General features: G+C 41.9%; 1 protein-coding gene across 1 annotated transcript; it reads right to left on the reverse strand.

Moving 5' to 3' along the window:
- Positions 1-7,143: 7,143 nt before the first annotated feature.
- Positions 7,144-25,541, reverse strand: LOC143289267 (DNA-directed RNA polymerase II subunit RPB1-like). The gene is made up of 4 exons (XM_076598265.1): positions 25,411-25,541; positions 24,994-25,118; positions 21,591-23,165; positions 7,144-14,748 (listed from the first exon to the last, which is right to left on the reverse strand). Exons 2-4 carry the CDS (start codon positions 25,072-25,074, stop codon positions 10,501-10,503), a joined length of 5,904 nt encoding a protein of 1,967 aa, XP_076454380.1. The 5' UTR covers positions 25,075-25,118; positions 25,411-25,541; the 3' UTR covers positions 7,144-10,500.
- Positions 25,542-26,506: the final 965 nt, after the last annotated feature.

A 26,506-nucleotide genomic window follows, 5' to 3' on the forward strand; every position in this document is an offset into this window, starting at 1 on the left:
TGTGTGTGTGAAACTCGTCTGGTCCTGCACGTGGAAGGAATGTCGTCTGTTGTTGCTGCTGCTGTTGCTGCTGCTGCTGCTGCCGTGACGCACGTGAAGCCAGTGCGTGTGTGTGTGTGTGTGTGTGTGGTGTCGTATCTATCGTGGCGATGTATGGGCTGGCTTGGTGAGCTTGGTCTGGTGTGGCTGTCGGAGTTGTCTTCTCCTCACTCGATCGCGTGTCAGAAGCGACTCTCTCTCTCTCTCTCTCTCTCTCTCTTGTCTCTGTTAGTAACTTTAAGTCTGATCCAACCCTGATCTCCTATGGTGTGCCACATGGCTCTGTCCTGGGCCCCGTTCTGTTCGTTCTGTACACTGCTCCTCTTTCTGATGTCATTTCTGGCCATTCTGTTCTTCACCACTCTTTTGCTGATGATACTCAGCTACAAAAGTCTGCAGAACCAAACCAAGTACACAGTCTGATTCTGTCAATGCAGGATTGTATTCTCGATGTTAAATCCTGGACGACATTCAACAAACTAAAGTTGAATGATGACAAAACTGAAGCTATGATTATTTCCTCTGCAAGGATGTCCATATCTACTTCGTTTTCTGCCTCTGTTGTGGTTGGTGATGCCACAGTTCAGTTTTCTAAATCAGCAAGGAACCTTGGAATCATTCTTAACTCATGCCTCAGCATGCATGCTCAGGTAGTAAATCTGATACGCATAGTCGATTGTGAACTTCGTCGCATCAACTCTATCCGTCAGTACTTTTCTGTTGAAACTACTAAAACTCTTATTTCTGCTTTTGTGCTGTCACGAATTGACTACTGTAATTCTCTTCTCATAGGCTGTCCACATAATATTCTTCAGCGAATTCAAAAACTTCAAAATAATGCTGCCCGTCTGACTCTCAGAGTCCCACGTAGGCTACTGATCATATTTCTCCTCACCTCCGCACTGTACACTGGCTCCCCATTGAAGCGAGAATTAAATACAAAGTTGCGTGTCTCTGCTATTCTGCTTTCCACTCCGCAGGACCTACATATCTTACTGACCTTATCAGTGTTTACACTCCCGCAAGAAATCTCCGCTCTTCCGCTGACTGTTACCTTTTGAAACTTCCTCGTGCCAATACAAGAACCTATGGTGAACGTTCTTTCTTCTTTGCTGCTCCTCACATCTGGAACAACCTTCCTCATCATATCCGTGCATATGATTCTATTTCTGCTTTTCGCTCATCACTAAAAACTCATCTTTTTAAAACTTATCTATAAGCACTCTCAGCTTCCTTGTTCTCCAAGACCACCCATGTCAGCTCACTTTGGATGTGGGTATAGTGAGAGGGGGAAAGTGTGAGTCGGGGGAGGGGGGTATGGGAGAGGGTTTTTTGAGAAAGAGTGGTCATGAATGTTTTATGTAACTTGTAATATTTTTCTTTCATGTAAAGCGCCCTCAGCTCTTAGAGAGAAAGGGCGCTATATAAATGTGCATTATTAGTATTATTATCATTACATACAATGATGAAACACACACACACACACACACACACACTTTTGAATCATCCACAATGATGAAGATATGATTATGTTAACTAAGACTGCGGATTTTCCAAATGTCACCGAGGAAAGACTGTCAGTGATATCTTATGCTCAGTTTACAACAAAATAGTAATAACGGCAGAACTATAAGTGTTTATTAACACATTGATTCAATGTGATATCATAATGCTTAGTTTGCATCAAAACAGTACAGGCAGAACAATAAGTTTCATTCACATATGGATTCCATGTAATATCATGATGTTGAGTTTACACAGAAAAAAAATATAGGCAGATCAATAAATATTCAGTCAAACCTTGATTCCATGTGATATTGTAGAGCTTAGTCTTGTACTGGGCATACGAAGAACGTTCGGTGTACATTCCTGCACAGATCTGTTCTATTCAACAGTTATTTTAAAAACATACCAGTCAACTTCATGTGCCTTTTTTTCTTTTTATTATATTGGTTTTACTTTATTGGTTCTACATTCGTATCAAAAGAAATTGGTTGTCGATAAAAATGTATGACAAGCATCCATGAGCTTTTCTTTTGTCGTCATATCCACAAAATACTAACAAATGGTTGAGACAAAGTCCACCACAATTTAAACACTTTTAAGTATCTCACAAAACCTGTCCAAAAAAATAGTACATGGTTACACTCCCATGGATAATGCTGGGTTGTGTCCTTGTTCGTCTTTACAACAATTACATTAAAAGTTATTTGAAAGCACGTCCATTTTCATCAGACATAGAATTTCAGTGTCACAAGAACACGAATTTTCATCTGGAACCATTTTAATTTTATCTCTTGGGTCTTTCTCGTATTCAAAAATTGTTCTTTCATCCGAGCTTATTTTCAAAGTAGTGTTCCAGATTTTGACAGGCATCTGGTTGTGCTGTTTTTCCGATTGTTATATCATAAAAGAAATGTGTTCCCTTCGCAGCTTGTACCGTGATACTATAAACTTTATTATTATTCGCTCCAATTTGACTGTTTGTTTTAATGCAACGTCATTTTCTCTTGAGAAGCTTTCGATGGAGTTTACACAACCAAAGAGACATATTAAACAACAAAGAAGCAAGTTAGCCTTCAATAACTGTTCCTGTCGGACAGTGCAGTGAGGGGACATCAGCCATACCCGGAAGCTGAGTGCCTGTGTCTGTTTGGGAAGAGCAGTTACTGTCCTTGGTTGTCGTTTGGTATCACACCGCTGAACGACTACCAACCACGCATACCACACAGGCCCATGCATCATCCACACTTTGTCGATATTATATACTGACTGTTGATCTTCCGAACATCACCGATAATGACACACACTAAAATCTATACATGTTCACGTATTCGACTTCCAAATGTTAATGAGAAAGATGTATTACAGAATATAATTCATACTATAGACATCTATCAATATGAAATAAATATTCAATCTGTTATTAATAACAATATTATTATCAACACCATCATCATCATTTTTATCATTATCATATAAAGCTAATATCATCATCATCATCATCAAAATATCATTTAAAAACCTGCACACACAAAATAATACACACACCACAAAACAACAAAAACGCATCAAAATCAACACATTGCCTTCATCAAGTTTCTTTCATCATCATCCCACACATACAAAGCAAACATTCAATTAGATATTAGTCTTACTCTCCAGTGATGTCATAAAACTCCTGGAAAGCCTACAAATCTAGCAAGTTCTTCAGGATCGCGGTCGTCGGGCGGGTTACTCACCGAAAACCTCCTTCACTAGTTTCTTCTTCATCATCATCATCTTCTTCTTCTTCTGCGTTCGTGGGCTGTAACCCCCACGTTACACGAGTGGGCTTTTACGAGTATGACCGTTTTTACCCAGCCATATAGGCAGCCATACTCCGCTTTCAGGGGTGTGTGCATGCTGGGTGTGTTTTTGTTTCCATAACCCACCGAACGCTGACATGAATTACAGGATCTTTAACGTGCGCATTTGATCTTCTGCTTGCGTATACAAACGAAGGGGGTGCAGGCACTAGCAGGTCTGCACATATGTTGACCTGGGAGATCGGAAAAATCTCCACCCTTTACCTACCAGGCGCCGTCACCGAGATTCGAACCCGGGACCTTGACTAGTTTCAGTTTCACGAGCACCAACTCCACCAAGTCGTGGTGATACCCCCGAACAGTTCGAGTCTCGCCTTGCCCTCAATGATGCACACCAGCACGGCCACCGCCACAAGAGAAGGAGGAAACAGCCATCCGCCCACCGAAAGCTATGGCCCAGAACATCCGGTCCACGCCCCACTAGAACTAACTGCCGGTCTTGTTCTGCAACCTGCTGATAGTCTTGGCTTGGTGGGCAAAATTCATCCTGTAGTATACCAGTTCATGGTAGTCCTGGTGGGCAAAAGTCATCCTGTAGTATACCAGTTCATGGTAGTCCTGGTGGGCAAAAGTCATCCTGTAGTATACCAGTTCATGGTAGTCCTGGTGGGCAAAAGTCATCCTGTAGTACCAGTTCATGGTAGTCCTGGTGGGCAAAAGTCATCCTGTAGCACCAGTTCACGGTAGTTGTAGCACCAGTTCATGGTAGTTGTAGTACCAGTTCATGGTAGTTGAAGTACCAGTTCATGGCAGTCTTGGTTGCCAAAAGTCATCCTGTAGCACCAGTTCACGGTAGTTGTAGCACCAGTTCATGGTAGTTGTAGTACCAGTTCATGGTAGTCTTGGTTGCCAAAAGTCATCCTGTAGCACCAGTTCACGGTAGTTGTAGCACCAGTTCATGGTAGTTGTAGTACCAGTTCATGGTAGCTGTAGTACCAGTTCATGGGTGTTTGGATGGCCCCGGCCCTCGTACTTCGTGAAAACTGTGTCCTTTCAATATCTTGGTCCGGATGGGGTTGAGGGTGTCTTCAGACGGGAGGGAGGGTTCTCCAAGGAGGATGTTATCAACGAAACAAGCCAGGGACTCCACATCTCCAGTGTCCATGTCGGTCACCTGGCTGGCCATAGCCAGAGTGTCGTTAGTGTCTTCTTGCCTGCTGCACCTCTTGGGACAGATCCTCGGGGTAAGGACAGATCACCCACGACAGACCCTCGTCGTTGTGACAGTCCTCAAACGTCGTCATCCCCTCCGCCCCGTTCCTCTCTCGCCTCTCCCCCACAGGTTGCTGTCAACTGCTGACAATCTGATTCCTCGCCATTGTGTTTGGAGGGAAAGAAAAATCCACAAACTGCTTCTACTTTTAATTAAAACCGACGCCAAAGTCCAGCGAACCAAGTTTGTGTCAGTATTTTGGCGTCCTTACGCGCTTCGCTCGTTTTCCACGTGTGTGGACTGCTGACAAGGCTGGTGGTACATATGTAAGTGTCTGCAAACCAATCATCATTCGACTTCTCAATTTCACTCATGCAATGCACTGCAGCGCACTAGTTCGAATCGCATCGTCGCCAGTATTTTTTCACCTTCCACAAGACCTTGAGTGGTGGCCGGTCTGGACGCCAGTCATTCGGGTGAACCCACGGCAAGAACCCACGGCAACAAAGGGGTTGTCCCTGGCAAAATTCTGTAGAAAAATCCAGCTCGATAGGAAAACAAATAAAATTGCTGGGTTTTTTTTGTTGTTGTTGTTGTTTTGTTGTTGTTTTTTTAAGTGGGTGGCGCTCTCAGCGTAGCGACGCTCTCCATGGGGAGAGCTGTTGTGACGAAAAAGAGTAATACAATACAACATTCACCTGATAGCAGTCTTGAACAAAAAGCTCATTTGTTTTTGCACATTTCGTCTATCATTGCTGCTGTGTGCACATGTCGAACGATTGGTAAAAGGACAGGCCCGGAGCTTCTTTTTTGAGGGCATGTCTGGGTTTGTTCCACTGTTCCTTACGCTGGCTGAACTGGTAGCATAAGCAACATTGACTTGAAGTTGTGTACCTTGTACATGGCGAGTTACCACTTAAATCATTTATTGTTTATTCTCTAAGCCTAGGTTGTTGTTTTTTTTAATTTCTGGTCACATACACTAGTCAACCATGTGTTTGTTCTGCATTGTCTGTATATTCTGCGTAGCATATTAAGGATTAAAAGGCTGTGCCAGTCTTAAATAAAAAGCTATTTATTTCGTCTTTGCACATTTCTTCATTCATTGCTGCTGCGTGCATATGCCAAATGATTGGTACAAGGACAGGCCCGAAGGTTGCATTTTTCGAGGAAGTGTCTGGGTTTGCTCCAATGTGCCTTTTTATGTACCTGTGTGTGCTTGCTAAATTGGCAGCAAAAGCAGCATCGAGTCGGAAGTTGTTCATGGAGAGTTACCGCTCTTTATCGTTTGTATGGCCATAGTTATTGATTGTGAGAACACTGCCAAACATTTTTCATTATTTTGTATGACACGAAATATGTAACTCTTACATGAACCCACACAGGTTTTTCTTAACTAATTACTATTGCCTAGAAACACAACTTTTTTTGTGAACACTTACAACTCCCTCGGGGTGGGGCTTTTGTTTCCGAACCTCATCACCTCACGCTCTTGTCAGCTTGTGACGATTTATATGGGTGCTAGTAACAGTCTGATGACATACAATGGCCTTTGTTGATGCGTACGTGTGAGGCCACGGGGAGGGGGGGGGGGGGCACCAGGTGGAGAAAGGGGGACGGGAGCTGCTGAGTGTGTTCTGTGGATTGAAGCATGATGGTGGGAGTGGTCAAATATTTTTTTAAGAATTTTATTTTTTGTTGAGATCAGTCGTTTTTGTGTACAACTGGGTTTGCGAGCTCGAACACACACACATATTACATCCTATCTAGGCGATCAACAAGCTGGAAGCTTCCACTGTGCTCAAAATTACATGTTGGCAACCACAGATGCTAGAGATAAAATAGTTGTTTTGTTGGCGTACTCATCAACTGTACACCTAACCTTTTTTTCTTTCTTTTTTGTCTTCTTCTTGCTTTGTGTGTGTTGTGTGTGTGCCTATCAAGTTCTGCTTCCTCTCAGTTATCTTTATGTATGTGTGCGTGCACACATGCGCATTCACAACGCAACTCCTGGGTCAACATACATGTATGTGCAGACCAGCCAGAACCTGAATCCCCATTGGGCTTTGTGAATATGCATGCAAAAGATAAACCATGGATGTTAACACTTAGTGTTCAATGGGTTTTCGAAACAAGAACATACTCAGCAACCACACCGCCAAAAATGAGTACAGCTGCCTGCATTGCAGGTAAAATGGTCTTTCACATAAATGCTAACTTGTAAAATGATGGATCAGTCCGTACATTTTGACACCACCTTGAAATTCATAGTGATCTGTATTTCAACTGTTCCTGTGTTTCAATTCATATTCACTATATTCTGTTACAGAAGTCCATGTTGTCTTCATGAATCTTAAAGTGGATATTTACATGAATTACCAACTGCCTCCAATAATTCAACATTTTAACTTGAAGCTGGAGTCCCTAATGTTGAAATGGCCATCTATTTGCTTTTGTTGCAATGCCAGACCAGTCAATCAAGACTTTTATAATCTGAGACTTGTTTTTATTACCAAATGAGAAATTTTCACACATAATACAAAATACATTACACACACACACACACACACACACACACACACACACAATCAGAAGCACCCAAACAATTGGGTTTTTTTTTCATTTCAGGTGTTTCATTTGTGTCATATAGTCAACAAACACAAAAGGCAATTGTCTCTTTTCCATATAATTATATATATATATCTCTCTCTCCTCAAGCAAGTCAGAGTTAAGCCATTATTTCAAATTTTCCTTCAATACTGTGGAAACAAGCGAGGGATGCAAAACCAATTTCTTCCTTAACCATGGATATAATCCTCATATATGGTTTGTGATTCTATTAGAGCACAATAAGATTGAATTGAACTGAACTGTTGCTTATGGTCCAGCTGACCGCACAAGGCCATATCAGGTCTGTCAAACCAAGCAATGCTCAACCACATCAACACTGAACTGTAACATACACACACAAAACATATATCAAGATAAACCTACAAAACTGAGTTCATGACACAATATCCTAACCTATCCTAACCATTCAGCTCCTTAGGGGAAATAAGATCAGGCCATGCTGGGGACGTCAGCCATTCCACGTAATTTATCATCCCCAGATTACAAAAAAATCGTAAAAAAGGAAATAACATTACTTAAATAAAACAAAACGAAAAATACACAAAAAAGGCCAGACAGACAAATAACACTGCAGAATGGACAGCTAGTGCCCATCCCAGTGTTTACATCTCACTACTTAATTGCCAGAGCAAAACAGCACAGACACTACATCACAGACTGCGAAAAGAGAAAAAAGTGTCAAGGCTTGCTCAAAAAAAGAAAGGGGAATGGACTGGGAAGGCAGAAAAAGGAGACAACAGTGAAGGAAGAAAACCAGCAGAAATAGAATGACAGTAAAGAGGGGAAATTTCTAGCACAGAATTTCCTGAGGGCAAGGATGCTAAGCACAATAAATTTATAACAGGGATTGACGTAAGGAATCTGGAATCATGGTGCTTTCGCTTGTTGCAAGCTTCTCATTTCCCACCTCCAGTGTGACAGATCAAAAGCTAGTGACAATGTGAAGCACCAGGCCACCTACTTTGTTTCACACACACACACCCCTCCCCCAACCCAGCCCAAAAAAACTTTTTTTTAAACAATGGTTTAAGCAATGGCAGAGAATTTAGTTACAGGCCAAAAGAGATCTAAGTTAAAGACAAGTTAAGCAGGATAATATGTACTTCTGATTCTAAAGGATCAAGAACAAACAAAAAGTTTCTTCTCTTTTTTTCTTTTCTTTTTTTTTTCTTCTTTTTTGAAGCATCTTTCCACAGCAATTCCAGAATCTGAAAATGAAGGGAAGTGGAATGACATAACATCCTGAAGGGAAGCTAAAAACATTTTCACATCATCTTACTTCCAACTTCCTGGGTAGCCACAGAACTTTCAAACATCTCTGTCATCAATTCATTGATTTTCAACTTCAGGCATTTGTGTCATGAAGGATTACTTGAAGAATACCCCCCACACACACCCCCACCCCCCCAAAAAAAACCCATCAAATCAAAGACCAAAGACTACAGTTTCAAAGACATAAAGAGTCTCTTATTTTAGTCTGCTGCTCAATCTTTCACCAAGGTGGAAGAGATTTTATGTCACCACTTTGGAGAGGGGGAAGGGATGGGATGTTCAATGCAGGAAGTGGGAAATCTGAACACATCACCAAAATAAAAAACACAACAAAAACCACCTCTGTTCATGAAGTCTGTAATCATAAAACATTTATTAATCCCAATTCAAATTTATGCATACAAAGTATATCAGGCAACACCATGGACCAATGATGAATGACAAAAAATGGTATGACTGATACAATTTTCCAACACAAATGTACATCAGTTTAAAAAAAAAAAAAAAAAAAAAAAAAAAAAGTTCAAAGCAATATAAACTAACTGAGCCCAAGCATTGCTCTGGCATGAAAATTTGTCTTGATAAACTGGCTTTCATGTTCCTACACAAGTGTATAAGCCACAAAGAAAGGGAGGTAACTTCTGCAATATTTCTGGATGGGCCCACATGCAATTTGTAGGAAAACAGTATAATTTGTTTTTTCCGCATAAATATGACAAGGAAGCCTGCAAAGACTGCGAACTCCTCATGGCTGAATGGGTTAACCCAATGTTTATGATTCTACTGCGACATGGTGGAGGTCTCCAACCTGGGGGAGACATTCACTCAGTCTAGCTCCACAACTAAGCCTTTATTGTCATCAGTAGTAGGTTTAGTAGGTGTCCTATGTACATTAAATCAGAACAGCACTACTAAACACAACCAGTCAAAGTGAAAAGATGTTAAATCAAAGAAAGAACCACCAAAGTGACTCCACAGCAGTGTATGTGCTCTGGTGTGTGGCCTCCAAGTGACATAATTCCTTGTGGACTGCCGTTGCAGCAACTGCGACAAATGAACCCAGTGTGGTTGTGTATGGAGGACTCAAAATGACTAACATAAAACAGTGCAGCAGATGATGGGAAAGCAAAAAAAACCCCGCCTATTAGCTAAATAATATCATATTTTAATATATTTCAACAAAACTAACAACAAAAAAACTCATCAGTTCAACAACCTAAATCCTTCAGGTCAATGCAACATTTTGTACGGTGCGTGTATATGTGCGACTGGTCACCACAAGAGGAAATTCAGCACATCAAGTGTGTAAACCGAAACAAATATTTTGAATCATAAATAATAAGCCTATCCACGGCAATAACCATATAAGTAAATGTAACGTTCATGTTCAGTTTATCCACAGCAACAATCTGTATATCAAGATTAAAGTTCTGTTACTTATCATTCAACTAAATCACTTGATTGCAGACCATTCCTTTCCATCATCTGATTTCACTATTGCTACTGGTTTCATCTGAAAAGATCAACTTCAAATTTCCAAATTCAAAGATTGGTTAAAACATCTTAACAGAATGTGGAAGTGCTCTGTAAGATCCAAACACTGTTATCCACATTTAACAAAATAATTTTCTGATTCCAAATCATTCCCTTCCACCATCTTATGTTGCCATCATTACTTTGCCTACTGAAAAGAGCAACTTCAAGTTTCCAAAATCAAACACCAATCAAAACATCAAAACAGACCACATTTGGCAGTGGCCCTATGCTTTCTGCATCCCCTCTTCCAAGAAAAACACAACCAACTCTGGCCAACTGGAAAACCGAAAAGAGACAAAACTGATGTCTTTAGTAATATTTTACATAATGCTTTCTGAGCATCAATATAATCACACATTGAAAATCACACTGCCAAAGCAATGAAAAGTCCAAAACCAAATCACGTATTTACACTTCTCAACATGTCCAACACACTCAGACCACTGATAAAACAGTTTCTTCCTCCACAACGTAAGTCCGTCACTTCCCATAGCCACGCCTTCACTTTTTCTTCTTTCTCTGCTGATCCTCATCGTAGGTTGGGGTGGCTGGGCTGTAGCTAGGAGTGGATGGGCTGTAGGTTGGACTGGTTGGGGAGTAGCGAGGACTGGTAGGAGTGTAGGTTGGACTGGTGGGGCTGTAGTTCGGACTGCTGGGCGAGTAGCTTGGACTGGCTGGGGAATACTTTGACGGCGACGATGGCGAGTAGGAGGGGGATGCCGGGGAATACTGGGGTGAGCTGGGGCTGTACTGGGGTGAGCTGGGGCTGTACTGTGGAGAGCTGGGGCTGTACTCTGGAGAAGCCGGGCTGTACCGCGGTGAAGCCGGGCTGTACGTGGGCGAGGTTGGAGAGTATTTGGGGCTGCTTGGGGAGTAGCTGGGGCTGGCTGGGGAGTACTTGGGGGAGGACGGGCTGTACTGGGGAGAGCTGGGAGAATAGGATGGGCTGGTCGGGCTGTAGTTGGGGCTGGAAGGAGAATATTTGGGACTGCTCGGGGAATAGCTGGGGCTGCTGGGAGAATAGCTGGGGCTGGCAGGGGAGTAACTAGGAGAGCTGGGGCTGTAGGACGGCGAGGCTGGGCTGTAACTGGGGCTTGTGGGGCTGTAGCTGGGGCTGGTGGGAGAGTAGGAGGGGGAAGAGGGAGAGTAGTTTGGCGAGCTTGGCGAGTAGCTCGGACTGGTCGGGGAGTAGCTTGGGCTGGTTGGGGAGTAGCTGGGACTGGTCGGAGAGTAGCTTGGGCTGGTCGGGGAGTAGCTTGGGCTGGTCGGGGAGTAGCTCGGGCTGGTGGGTGAGTAGCTCGGGCTGGTGGGTGAGTAAGAAGGTGATGTGGGACTGTAACTCGGACTGGTAGGCGAGTAAGAAGGAGATGTTGGGGAATAGCTTGGGCTGGTAGGGGAGTAGCTTGGACTCGTTGGCGAGTAGCTGGGGCTGGTGGGTGAATAGCTGGGGCTGGTGGGGGAGTAGCTGGGGCTTGTTGGCGAGTAGCTTGGTGAGGTGGGAGAGTAGCTGGGGGATGTGGGGGAGTACTTGGGGGAAGTGGGGGAATAGCCAGGACTGGATGGTGAGTAGGACGGGGAAGTGGGAGAGTAGCCAGGGCTCTGAGGCGTCACAGCTGGCGAGCTCGGCATGTAGGATGGCGATGCTGGCGAGTAGCTTGGTGACATTGCTCCGTGTGGGGACGGAATGTATGGAGATGATGGAGAGCTGGGAGAGCCAGGCTGGGGGGACCAGGCAGGGGAGTAGCCAGGGGAGTAGCCACTTTCACTAGCAGCGGATGGAGAGAACCCAGCAGCTCCTGGAGTCATTCCACTGCCCACACCTGGCGACCATGCGGCGGCATAGCCAGGGGTGGCTCCCGTGGTCCACGGCGTCATCTGAGGAGACAAGGCACTTGTCGGACTGCTACCTGTCCCAAAGAACATTCCTGTGCCTGCACCTGCCATGATGCCCGGGCCAGTTGGAATCTCCATACCATACTTGCATTTTTCTGCGTCAAGCAGAAGATCGAAACAACCTGTGCCGATCTTTGCAAGCTGTCCCAGCATGATATTTTCCGACACACCTTTCATTGGGTCAATTTCAGCATGTGAAGATGCCTCCATGAGAATGTCTACAGTCTCTTCAAAGGAACATCTTGCCAGGGCACCTGTTTCCTGTCTGTTGATGCCGTGACGTGTGATGGCCATGAGATGGCCCTTGGCTGTCATCACATCACAAAGCAGAGCCAGATGACGGTAGTTGACATAGGAGCCATCAAAGGAGATCACATGAACCATCTCGCGCTCAATAGCTTTACGTACTGCTTCAATACCCAAGGTGGCAAACACCTCCACAATGTCATTAGTGTAGGTCCTGACAGGATCCACATCCCTCTCACTCAGAACTTTCATCAAACTGGATCCATCTGTCTCCAGGATCCATTCAGCAATGGCCTTGAACTCTCCCTCGTCAGTAATGTGAATTCTCTTCTTGTCATCTGTGGTTGGCAGATGCATGTAGACCTTTGCGATGGCTTCAATTCCCTGCAGAGTCATGTCAGACAAGAGATTTGACTCAATGCAACGCAGGAAAACATCATCTTCCATCTTGTCCACAATCTCTTCGTCGTCTTGCATCTTGTTTTCATCAGAGTTCATGATACGTATGCGCAGAACAAGCTTCTCTGCATTGTCGTCATTGAAGATGCAGTTGAGGTCATCACCAAATCCAGCTGTGATTTTTTCCGAGATCTGCTCCATAGTTAGCTTTTTATCAGTCATGCGTTTACGGTCAAGCTCAATGCGGAGCAGCCATGGTGAAATGCGTGAAGCATCAAAATCTGGCATCTCATAGTAGATCGAAACCCACTCTTGGTCTTCAATGATCACAGTGTTCATTGGATCTGGGTCATAGTAGATGGCTGTGTTGGCTGTTACTTTCCGCAGTGTGGTGTGTTCAAGTCGACACAACACATCCTTGGCCTTCTCTGCATCTCTGGCTGCTTGCCCTGTGAGATAGACTGTCAGGGAAGGTGTCTTCGGCTTTTTGGAGATGTTGATGATCTCTTTCAACCTGGGAACACCCAGTGTAACGTTCTTGGCAGACACACCAGCATAATGGAAAGTGTTCAGTGTCATCTGAGTGGCAGGTTCTCCCAGAGACTGAGCGGCAAGAGCTCCCACCATTTCTCCTGGATGCGCCTGAGCTTGCTGGAAGCGAGTTTCAATTTCACCCAGGAGCCAGTTGAAAGCATCCTCAGACAAACGATGCTCTTCAGCCACTCGCTTTGCACACAACGTGGAACGAATTAGACACTTCATGAGCAAAGTAGCATTTTCGTTGGCTTGCTTACTGATCATGTCCTCTCCCTCCACAATAGTCAGGCGATGACACAGGTCACGAACACCAGTCACAACATTGATTGGATCAAGGTCTGTTGGTTTGCGTTTGTCAATGCGGAAAATCTTCTGAGCGTTCCAGATCATGCGCTGCAAATTGCAGGGAAGCACAATGCGAGCATCACCTGTGGAAAACACTTGTCTGGCACTGTCGCGATCTGCACAAAGCTGCACCCACTCAGCCTCCAGTTCTTCAATAAGCTGGTGTTCTCCTCTCAAGTTTTTGATGACTTCTTCTTTGAGACAACGCTTCATCATCCTCTCATCAGTGGGGTCAAACCTGAACTGTCGCTCAAAAGCTCGTGTAGAGGGCTTCAGTGTGGGAAGCCCCTGGAACTCCACATGGCAGGCATCAAGCCCATCTTCACCATAACGAAGCTGGACAAGCTGTTCAACCTGGTTACGGACTGTCCCATCATACTTCACCATCACGCTCTCCATAGCTTTGATGAGACGACGCTGGATGTATCCAGTTTCAGCTGTCTTGACAGCAGTATCAATGAGACCCTCACGACCTCCCATGGCATGAAAGTAGAACTCTGAAGGGGTCAGACCAGCAAGGTAAGAGTTCTCCACAAACCCTCTGGATTCAGGACCATAGTCATCCTTGATGAAGTGAGGCAGGGTCCGATAGCGGAAGCCAAATGGGATACGTTTACCTTCCACGTTCTGTTGACCCACACAGGCAATAACCTGTGAAATGTTGATTTTCGACCCCTTGGAGCCTGCCACCACCATAGCCTTGAAGTTGTTGAATTCTGACAATGATTTCTGAGCCTTGCTTCCAGTTTTGTCACGAGCATCGTTCAAGATGCGATTCACCTGGTTCTCAAACGTCTGACGCAAAGTGTTACCAGGGGTTGGCTCAAGTTCATCGTTGTGAGCTTTCTCTATGACCTCAATCACGTCAGCTTTGGCTTTTCGGATGGTTTCCTGGATCTCATGGTACGTCTGCTGGTCGGCAATAGTGTCCCCAATGCCAATACTGTGACCCTCAATCAGAAGCCAGTTGTTGACCACCGTCTGAATGTTGCCATACAGCTCTCCAGCTACCTCAAAGCCCATCTCCATGAAGACAATGTGCACAAGGGAGCCTGCTGAAGTTCCCAGCGTCTTCTTGCACAAGATGCCACTGATCAGCTCTCCATCCTCAATCAGCACCTTGGTGTCCCCGGGAGAAATCCATTTGTAGGGACCAGCATCCTCACGATCTGGATGAGTGCTGTGAGTACGAATCACATTGACTCGACCAGGAATGACAAGGGAGAAGAGCTGCTTGCCCGTCCACATGGGTTCTGGTTTCAGAATGGCTGGCTGAGGCATGCGTCCATCCCACGTGGGCAGAAACATCAGCAGGTGCATCATCTGAGCCTGTAAACGACCAAAACCATGATTCTTTTCAATATAGGGAGAAGTGCGGGGAGATAGCAGACAACCAAGTGTATTGTGGTGTTTACACTGACTCACAGTAATTAATGAGAGAAAAAGAAAATAAATAAAAGCAGGAAGTCCACCAACAACATGCAAAAAAAAGACCAACAAATTATTCTCACAAAATTTACCACACACACACACAATAAATAAGAGGCAAAAGCACCCGGTAAAAACTCAAAGAGCCGTGACATCGATGATCGAGCGCCCACCAGCACCCACAGCAGCAACTGTTGGGGCCGCCATGTTTACCACAGGAACTCACATTTAGTGAGAATGTGATTTCAGTTTTGATTTCTGTCATTTCTACTTCCAGCTGGAAAAAAAGTGCCTGTCAAAAAACTTGTTCAGAAAATATAATAAACGTTTAAAGTGAAGCAGCATTCTAAAAATGACCAGCCTCAATTTTTGGCGTCCTATTGTACAAGGGAGTGCTGGAGAAAAATGAGATCTTGAGGGATACACTGCACAAGACTTTGAATGAGCAGCCAAATAAGGCTGAGAGTGATCTGGATATTGACTTGGACGAAGCTGTTTGTTGAAAAAAGGTATGTCGCCCGGAAATTGGGAAGATGATTTCTAGCAGCAACCTGATCAAGCATGGTCAGTTGTTTTCAACATCAGAATTGCTTTTTTGTGAAGAACTAGGATTTAAACCCAACAGCCAGTTGAGTGTGAATCTATCCACTAACACTAAAAACCATAAGTTGATTTTTTTCTTTTTTTTCCCCATTTTTCCTATTCCTTTTTTTTTTTTTCAATGGAATTTTTTTTACAGTTTAATTCTTGCATTTCTCCCCCTCCCCCTGTTTTCTTTTTTCTTTTTAATTTTGGCAAAAGACTATAAAGTACATGTAATTTGCCTAATACTGTAAGATGTAAATATTTGGTCCAGGCAATGGTGCATCATACAGAACACTGCCATTCATATTTTATCTTCTTTTTTTGTAAAAATCAGTTTCAGAAAAGCATGCGAACAAAAACAAGCAAGCAATGCAAAGGTTGAAAATCACACCATAACTTTTTTTTTTTTTTTAATGGTCAAAAGAAGCTACTTCAAACTTGTCCTATCAGTAGGTAGCGGCAGCCCCCATGGCCGATGCCGGGTAACCTATGAACACCTAAAAAATTGACTAATTCTGAAGTGCATTTTCTCAAATTTGATTTCATTTTGTGAAAAACTATCCAACTGAAATAATTATTTATCATCCATATTTTTAATTTTTATTGTGTTTGCTTTATGCAATGCGTGAATGAGTTCGCGGATGGAAGAAAAAGAAGTGTACTGTAACGCGAAATAGCGATCCTTGTTCAATGACGGCCGGCGTCTTTCTGAGCGCGACACAGTTAGTTTCAACCACATAGTGGTAAAAATCGCATCCGTTGTTTTCCATTGTTCGAAAAACTGGGAGCCGTGAAAGGTGAAAGTTCAAGGAGAACTTTCGTGTTTTTTTCCAAACCTTGGGCGAAGTAGGGTAGTTAGATCTGAGCGCAAACTTACGGGAATTTTTCGGCTATCTTTCAACGCCTCGCGCAGTTCGAAAAAGAAATCTGACCCTACGTGATACTGTATGACCGGTAAAGAGCATTTTCTGCTGATTTCAATGGTATCCGAAACTAAGATTTTTAATCCATGCACAATTTGCTCAAGCGATTCAAAAACAGGTACCCCTCTTCGTCAGTTGCGTCGGCCCAATCAACATTCGACACAGGAGAGCGGCACTTCATCTAACACAAAAATGGCATTGTTTCTCCAGAAAATATTAAGTTTCATCGGTAAGTTTTATATTATTTTTGAAAACGAATGTCTTTAGCACTTTCATGCACAATATTGAGCTGAAATTCTTTGAATCAGGATTTTGATCGATGTCAGTAACTGAGCAGCTTGGATCGATTTCATCAGTGTTTTCGTAACGTGACACCGTGTTTCAATCGGAACATGATTTATTTTTTTCTGAGTAAAACACACAAAAACTATTGATACAGAATGAAAAATGGACATGTTAAAACGGAGCCCATGGATTCCAATTACTAATATTTGATTGATTTTTGCTTTAGTAAGCAAAATATTACCTGGGTCTAAAACCGGAAGTGCTCGGGACAGCATTAGCGTCGTCTGCTACAGACTCGGTGAGTGTTAAAAAAGTGAGTAAAAAATTGTAATGTGGTTTCTTTTTCCATAAAATGAGCATTTCATTCAACATCACACTAAAGTCTGATATTCTAGTTGCATTCTGCTTCCATAGCTGTGAAACTTTATATTAATGTATAGACAGATAGATACTATGCTCTCACATTCCCAAAAGAACAAGAACACCAATTAATACTAACCCCCCCTCGCCCCCCACCCCCACCCCCACAGCCCCCTCTCTCCTCTGCAAACTTCACTTTAATAATTTGCTGAGAGTTGTATAATCATTCCCCTCACTTGTCTCTGAGTGTCTCCCACCAATGGTAAGGAGAGGGGAGGGGGTTGTCAATGGTTGTGGCAAACTTGGCACTGAGCCAAATCACTGACCACATGCTCCAGCTTAGAATCCCTGACTGCTGACAGTGATATAACCCACCACCTCACCTCCTCCCTCCAGTCATCCCCCCTTCCCCATTTCTTTCCTGTCAGAGTAGGTGTGTGTGTGTGTGTGTGTGTGTGTGTGTGTGTGTGAGTGAGAGAGAGAGAGAGCAAGTTTGCATTTGCACATGTATACTTGTGAGTATGTGTATGTATGTCTGAGTATGAAAAAAGTGTAATGTGAAGAGATATATGATTCATTTGAACAATGCAGTCAACATCCTGTTTCTTAAAAAAATTAAAACCAATTTAAAAAAACAACTAAAATTAGTAAAAAGAAAATCAGTACAATAATACCCATAGCCTAATCTGCACATCAGGTTCAGTCAAACTATATAAGACTATCTGGGATCCAGCAATTAAGAGTATAGTGTGTGTGTGTGTGTGTGTGTGTGTGTGTGTGTGTGTGTGTGTGTGTGTGTGTGTGTGTGTGCATGTGTGTGTGTGTTCATGTAACCCATGATATGCTGTGCATCTCGACTGCATGAAACAGGAAACAAAGGGATAATTCATGAAATGATAAAATGCAAAATACCATGCACATATTGTGAATGAAATATTCACTTTGATATATATATATATATATATATATATATATATATATATATATATATATATAAGACATGCATTCTCACATACACACATAAATAAAGGTGAGTACACAAAATATATATCAAAGAATAAGATACTAAGTATGATGTGCATATTAACAATAAAATATTCAATATTTAGTAATCATATATATATCTAAGACATTTAGTAATACATTCATCTCAATCATGAAATGTAGTACCCTGAAGTGGAAATATTTGAGTAAATAAGCGCATGCAACAAAGACACATAAGTTGAATAGTTCATGTAGATGGCAAAGCAGCAACTGGAAAGGACAGACCCCCAAAACTTCAGCCTCAGTTGTCAAAGCGTAATTTGTTGCTGCAATATGAGTGATTGTGTGAAAGGTAAATGCAGCCAAATAGTTCAGTGCAGTGAATTTTGTGTTGCTGTTGAATGAATACTTACCTGTTAGAATGCCATTTTATAATTCTGTTATCACAGTGTTTTCCTCCCACTCAAAACACATCGAAATTGACAAAATCCTAAACATATATTAAACTGAGAGCTCTGTTTTTGGTTGTATGTTTTAAACTGAATAAAACTTTTGTTCTTTCTTATACCTTTAGCGACATGCACAATAGAAAACTGACTGACAGACTAATAACAATTTTGACCGACGTAAGACACCCACTACATGATGACATTAATAGCAGAAGGTCAGACATAAGTGGTAGGTTTAGAGCTCCACGCGCAAGAACATCTCAATACATTAATTCATTTATTCCTACAGCCATTCGCGCACACAATCAAAACATCCAATACACTAAGTGAACCCTCCCACCCCCCAAGCCCCCTCGCCACAGCAACACCTGAACTTCACCAGCAGACGAGTGTATGGGAGCAGACATTATGCGTGCATGTGGGACTGAGCGGGTGAGCACGGGCAAGCAAGCATTTTTGTGTGTGTGTGATCGGAAGTGATTTTTAAATATTTTCTTATTTTACTTGGATTTCATGTATCTTAATGTTAATGTTCTAATCTTATTGGCGTGACATATGTTATGTGCATGCATACGTTGTTTGTGTGTGTGTGTGTGTGTGTGTGTGTGTGTGTGCATTTTACTTATATATACGATTTATTCCCTTGATGTTTTTATTTATGTATTGTTGTACAATACCTTATGGTCTTAACGTGTGTGTGTGTGTGTGTGTGCATGTGTGTGTGCGTGTGTGCGCGCATGTCATTTTTAGTAATCTTATACCCTTTTTTTGTTGGATGTTTTCATTTGTTAATATTGTTGTGCAATACCCTATTGTCTTAACATGAGTATGTGTGTGTGGGGGTTGGGGGGGTTAGTATATCGTCAGCTATTGGGAATTCTTATTTGACTAGTTTTAATCTCTTCTTATGTTGCGCATGATTTTATGCCAGTGTTTACAATGAGCCTGTGATTGCACAACTTAATTTCCATGTGGATTAATAAAGTGTTTTTGATTTTTGATTTGATTGATTGATTTGATTTGAGCTGATCTGTGTATCTAACATGTTGCAGAAAGGGCTGCTCATGGCAAGGGCATGCAAAAACTATTCAATGATCCAAAAAGGCCAGTATGAACAACTCAGGTAGCGAGCAGCATGTTATTGCTGATGCCAGGAAACCTGTGACTGCCAAAAAAAAGATTTTTTGGAGTGCATTTTCTCTCTTGTGAATCGAATGCCATTTTGTGAAGAAATAAAGATGCATCATCCACCTTTTATTTCTTATCTATTGTGGTTCTTCTACAATGAAATGCATGACTGGGTTCATGGATGAAAGAAAAAGCTAGAGAGCTGAAAGAAAACAGATTCATATATCTGTCATTTTTGCTAGCAAGTAATATTTGCTCCCTCCTGGGAACCTTTGTTGTGGAATGCCCCATCAACTTACCCATTCTGTATAATGCTCTCAAGTTGCATTTGTTTAAAAATTTGCAGTAATTTTGCAGAAGCTGATCAGCCAAGACCACTGGTAACTTATTGTGGCTGTAACTTCAATATTTTTTCAAAAACAAAAATTTTGAAGAAGTCTCATCCACAACGTGCACCCTTATTTATGAGAAAATCAGGTATCATTCCTTTTCTGCCAACTATAGATGGAAGTTTTAAGGTTGATTTTTTAATTTATTTTGAAAGCTGACATTTCACTTAATACACACACAAAATTTCATGGTCCTACTTGTGACAGTTACTGAAATATTCATCTTTGCAGCATGCTACCCCTTTTTTTCTGCTGGTCAAATTGAAGATTTTTCAAAGTTTGAGACTGATACTTAAAATTCAGTTAATTATTCTGCCTGAAAAAAAATCAGTGCACTTTTTGTGATGTATTCTGCAAGATATTTTATTATGAAATGCAACTGTCAATTCTTTTCAGTGCTGTAGACCTTCAAAGTTGCTATTCTGTGCAGATTGACATGTCTTGATTTTCTATTTCCCCCTACTTTGACAGGCATATTTTCCCATTTCTTTGCTGCTGAAGTGTTATTTTTTTCTGGTGCAATATGCCATTATCATATGGTTTTTAGAAGTATATGAGTTTTTATTACAGTACCCTCATGGACAGTACAGTGTGACTGTGAAAATGTGAAAATATTAAGTACTAACAACATGTACGCATCATCACATCTTTAAAATGGAGTATCTCCAGAACCAATCAAGATATTCACTTACTCTTTTTTTTTTTTTTTTTTTTTCTTGTATTGACATGTTGTTTGCCAAAAATCACATTTCAGTCATTGTAATGAATATTTAAATTTTCACTGCCGCCACCTACATATCAGTATTAACAGAACATAATATTTCCATTTGACAGTTTCCTTTTCTCTAATTATATTTTAGATATATAACAATACTAAAATTATCAAGTTAACTCCCCTATGATCAAAAGTAAGTGTGAACAGGTGCATGCACAAGAAGGTTAAATTAAAAGTGTGTGTGTGTACTCGTGTGTGTGACGGGTGGGGACGTTGTGTAAGTACGCACATATACCACTCAAAGTGTATGTGTATGTGTGTGTGTGTGTGTGTGTGTGTGTGTGTTCAGCATTACAACTAGTTTAGTATGAAAAACATACATTGGCACATCAGGCCATGGCCCTGGGAACATCAGTATGCTCCAAAGGAACAGAAGTGATTCATTTTTTGTGTTGTTTTCAATTCAAAGCGCCGGAGCTTGATTTCATCAAAACAGACTCAGCTGGAATGGATTCTCAGCTGGATCTCAGCAACCCATAATGTTTGGCACAACAGTTGGTTCCATTAACACAGAACACACAGAACAGATAAGAAAATGGGCTTTTCATTATTGGGACAGATGAAGAGTGTGGCATGGGATTGGGGATTTTTTTTTTCCGATTTTGAATACATCGGCAATCAATAATGAAGCAACAGCTGTTGGCGACATGCCTAAGGTTCATCCTTCTCTCGCAATAATAACAAAATAAGACAACCAGAATGCACCAGAAACTAAGAGAGAGAGGGAGATAGAGACAAGGAGACAGAATGAGGGGAAGTGAGAGAAAGTGAGTCTTGAAAAGTTCTAAAAAAAATAATTTAAAAAAATTCAATGCATAAACATAAAATGATAAATTAATAAAGAAAACAGAAAAATGAAACTCACCCTGCTCAGAAAGACATCTCGCTTGGTCATTTTGCGGACAGCAGTCAACGTGTCCTGCACAATACCCATGACAGGCCGGTTGGCTTGGGGAGTGATGATCATCCTGGGCACAGCTGCCAGGTTCATGATCTCTGCACGAGTTTCCAGTGACTGGGGAAGATGGAGGTTCATTTCATCACCATCAAAGTCAGCATTGTATGGAGTGGTCACACTGAGGTTCAGTCGAAAAGTAGACCATGGCAGTACCTTGACTCTGTGACACATCATACTCATTTTGTGGAGTGTGGGTTGACGGTTGAAGATAACCACATCATTGTCCTGCATGTGGCGCTCCACCTTGTACCCAATCTGCAGGTGAAGATCACTAGCTTTGGGGTGAAAGCGAAGGTCAATGCGTTCCCCATTGTCACGGATGATGTACTTGGCCCCCGGGTACTGGTTTGCTCCTCGACGCACACGTTCCTGCATCATGTCAATGTTGAAAGGCGTCACAAGTTCAGGGAAAGTGAGGTTGTGGGCAATGGACCGAGGAACTCCCACTTGGTCGACCCGCAGATTGGGATCTGGGGTGATAACAGTACGGCCAGAGAAATCAACACGTTTCCCCATCAAGTTGCCACGCACTCGGCCTTCCTTACCCTTCAGTCTCTGCTTCACAGATTTCAGCGGTCGACCTGACTTCTGCACAGCTCTTGGAAGGCCTGGCATTTCATTATCTACCAGGGTTGAGCAATGGTACTGAAGCATCTTTGTGTCTTCAAAGATGATGTGAGCAGCAGCACCATTCTGCTCATTACGTCGCAGTTGATTGTTGGCCTTGACAATGTCTGCCAGTTTATGTGTCAAGTCATCCTGATTTCTAGCTGACCCGAACATAACAACAGCAGGTCGAACTGGCAGAGGAGGCACTGGGAATACTGTAATGATCATCCAATCAGGTCGAGCATACCTGGGATCCATGCCAAGCATCATGCTCTCCTCATCAGAGATGCGTTTAAAGATCTCAAGGACTCTCTCCGCTGAAACAATCATCTTTCGTTCCTGTGACTCTTCATTGATATTTTTCCATTCTGCGATCATCTCAAGTCCATTTCGCCTCAGCTTTGGTTGGTAACGACCACATCCACCGTGACCTTTGGGAGCATTTTCATCAGTGGGCTCTCCTGTAGTGTCGTCCTTCTTCTTGTCCATTTCGTCCCCTCCGTCGCAAGCCTTGCGACCCTTGCATAAGTCGTACACATGGGCTAACCTTTTCTGGGGATAGCCTTTGGATTTTGCAAGAATATCTTTCATTTTGGGCGATTCTGGATCCACAAGGATTTTGGAACAGAAGAAGCAGACACATCGTAGAATCTTGATAGTCTTGACAAGAAAAGCGACATGGAAGACTGGCTTGGCCAGTTCAATGTGTCCAAAGTGACCAGGGCACTCTGTCATATTCCCAGCACACGTCTGACATCTTGATGCACGATCAATCACACCCTGGCGTGGGTCCATTAGACCACCAAGTTTTGGTCGCCCTCCTTCTGTGGTCTCTGGGTACTTGATGCCACCTTCTGTCACTGACATCCGTCGCTGGAACCGAAAAGATTTGGTAAGGATTTGATAAGGCTTAATTGTCAAACTTACCATTAATATCAGTATAGTTGCCATTCAATCTCAAAATTATTTGATGTATTACCAGGTCTAATAGTTACACAGATTCAAGCTACATATTTTAAGTACACACAGATACTGAGTGATACTGCTTACAAAACAATCATCTCAGGCAGATCAAACAAAAACCTCCACTGGCTACAGATTATCTCCCACAAACTAGTACAGCAGTAGTAGGTTGGACCAGTAATTTTCAAAAGGTAATCCAACAGGAACTAAACTTTACAGGCACACAGATATTGATGAGATATCAAACCAAGCAAAATTTCAAGGCTGTAGCTTTAATAATTTATGAGATATAGCTTCTTGAAATTTTCCGGAAAAGGCGTATGTTTTCAAATCGCAAGATTTGCTATGTTTCAAAGCGCATAAAATTGAAAATACTTTTAGAACAGAGAAAAAATACTTTTTTTTAAATAATACTTGCTTTTAGCTTAATTTTTATTCATGATCTTATTAAGATATATGCATTAAAAAATGATCCATTTTGCAATTTTCAGTGGAAAAATGGGTAAAAAATGAAAATTACTGATATGATACTTCATCTGTAAAGGGTTCAAGAGGCAATATATGGTTTATCTGTTTTCTTTCCCTTTTTTTCGGGGAGGGGGGGGGGGGGGCGCCAGTCTAGAGATGGGGGCAGAGTTAGACATTTATATACACAAACTGTGACAAAGTCATTCATGCTGTCTGTTTTAACATGATGAACAAATCTTTTGTAGTCATTTATGTTGCATGATTGGTTGCATTTGTCTTGCTTTTACATTCTGTTGCATGTGTGTAATATGACTTAAGTACACAATTACTGTATTCCTGAACAAAATATTACACGACTGAAGCTGAAATGAACCATGTCTACTGTTCCAAGCCACGAATCTTATAAAGCCCATCAATGGCCGAGTTCACAACTTTGAAAACAAAACAAAAAAAACAAAAAAACCCAGCAGTGGGACCAGTCCATATTTGCAGAAGCCACAGCTGGTGTGACCTAATTTAATCAATGTTTGTGATCATGTTGTACAGCCTATCGTGCATTATTTCCCAATAAAACCATATTCAGTAGATAAACAAAACTTTAATCTGCCGGAGTCTGCACTTGTGGGTCAAGGTAAATTATGTGTAGTGAAACTGAATATTAACGAGAAATTGAAGTTATAGACAGATTATATAAGCTATTTTTTTTATTCATGTGGTTTCATAGTGAAACAGACATCGTGATATTGTAAACGAGTGAAAAATATCGACGGCAGCATTCAACAGAAACGTGGTCATGGTGGTCGCCATTTTGAATTGACAAGCCAGTGGTTTGTTCTTCCCACACGTTAGTGACTATGACAAGCAGCACTTTCTGGTTTAAAACTTGTTCTCCGCTGTATACCCTTTGCTCTTTTCATGTTTGAGGTGTACAGCAGTCAACACACACACACACACACACACACACACACACAAAAAAAAAACAGGTGCAGAAGGTTTGTCTATTCACTGAAATAGATTTTTTTTTTAGAAATATGCATCACAGGCTATGCAACATGATCACAAATACTGATGAAATTCGGTTACGTCAGCCGATATCTTCTACCTGCATATAACTTTACAAGGGCGGGACCTACCAAACTTTTTCAACATTTCAACACAAAGTGATAAACGAACTGAATAAATCAGAAGATGTTATTTCATTCATTTATTCTTAATCCATTCTTCGAAATAGCTTAATCTCCTCTATAAAGGAAATTAAACAGTAACTCACAATTTCCTCTGGACCAAGGATCCCGAACTGTATCCTTTTCACATCGCGAAGTGGCGCGTTCGAGTCACCTGTGTACGCCATTTTGGTTTGTCAAGCGTCAAGCACCCCTTTTCGCCTTTCAAAATCTGTGGAGGAAAAGAAGAAAAAAACACAATCACACAATGAATCAAAACTACCACAACTTCATAAAATATCTGCCTTGATTGTTTCAGTTTTTAAATGTTGGTGGTGCAGGCTGGTATATCTAGTTTGATGCCGAATGTTGCATAAACTGATAGAAATTGAGATCGTGTACATTTCTCAAGGCGAACGATATGCCACCGAAACATTTCTTTAAAATAACGAGTTAAAGACCTTATCATCTCATCGAGCAGACAATATCTGAACGCGGAGGACGTCAACAGTTTTCCCACTTACCTTTCTCTTGGTTAGTCCTTTTGTTTTTAGCCAACGAATACGTTATATTTGGAGGCACGAGCTTCTCCGTGTCTCCATCAACAGTGATGGCGCAGTGCCTTTGTTACACCGCAATGCATTGTGGTATAGTACTGGTGTAGGTCACGTGATGCTTCTCTCTGCCTCGTCACTGGTTTGTGTCGTGAGAGTTACGCAAACGCGGTATAAGGGGTCGCCAGAGGAAAGCGTTTAGCGCGGTACAGTACTTGTGGCTGACTGCTGCCGCGCTGATGTTGTCCTATACCTCCGTTAGTAGGTCACTGCGGCTGATGACAGATATCGTACAGAAAATAAGATAATTCTTTGGGGTAAAAAGGAAACAAAAATTTCATTATACTAAATTGGTAGAAAACGCAAATTTGATTTTATGAATGTTTTACATTTTCTTACCAGTCCTGACATTTCATAAAGAATGAAATCGGTATTATACCGACTGCAAAGGTGAATTTACGAAGGCAGCACGGGATCATTTAGTTCGTAAGAACAATCATGTTGACATTTTACGCAATGGACAACTTGGAAATACTTCATGCTCTGCTTATTAACGTGTAGTATATGAATATATCAATACCTGTTAGCCAGGTTTGTTTCAATGAACATTGTCGGAGCACTGTCCAGACAATTAATTCAGAAAGCATGGAAGGCAGATGATGGCAAAATCGACCAACATCATGTCTTGATGTAAAAAGAACGGTATGAAATATATGTTTTTCTTTGGAAATGAAGCGGTATTTGCAAATGTGACTCACGAACCCTGGCGCAGTAGACACGTCAGTTTAGCATGGGAACTTGAAGAAAATGTATCTGTCTGGAGTATGAAGGTGGCAAAATGAAGTGCATCAGATAGTCATGAAGAGCAAAGACTGCCTGGAAAATGAAAATGGGTCAGTCTCCAGAACTTTGTTGGAAATGGGGGTCTCTCTGTCTGATTCAGTATAAACATGTATTTACAATGATTATTCAAATGTTTCACATGTTATTAGGACTGCAATTCATTAGAGAAATGTCTGCAACAATTTTGTGAGAATACGGTTTCTTCTTGTGTCTTAAATGTGTT

This window comes from Babylonia areolata, chromosome 13 (genome assembly GCF_041734735.1).
Source record: "Babylonia areolata isolate BAREFJ2019XMU chromosome 13, ASM4173473v1, whole genome shotgun sequence".
Lineage (NCBI taxonomy): Eukaryota > Metazoa > Mollusca > Gastropoda > Neogastropoda > Buccinidae > Babylonia > Babylonia areolata.

Bases quoted from the DNA above. Each gene is read 5' to 3' on its own strand.
- LOC143289267 (XM_076598265.1), bottom strand. From the start codon at position 25,074: ATGGCGTACACAGGTGACTCGAACGCGCCACTTCGCGATGTGAAAAGG. The intron at 23,166-24,993 runs GTGAGTTACTGT...TTTCGGTTCCAG, and splicing joins TCCTTGGTCCAGAGGAAATT to CGACGGATGTCAGTGACAGA. The intron at 14,749-21,590 runs GTGAGTTTCATT...GGTCGTTTACAG, and splicing joins GAGATGTCTTTCTGAGCAGG to GCTCAGATGATGCACCTGCT.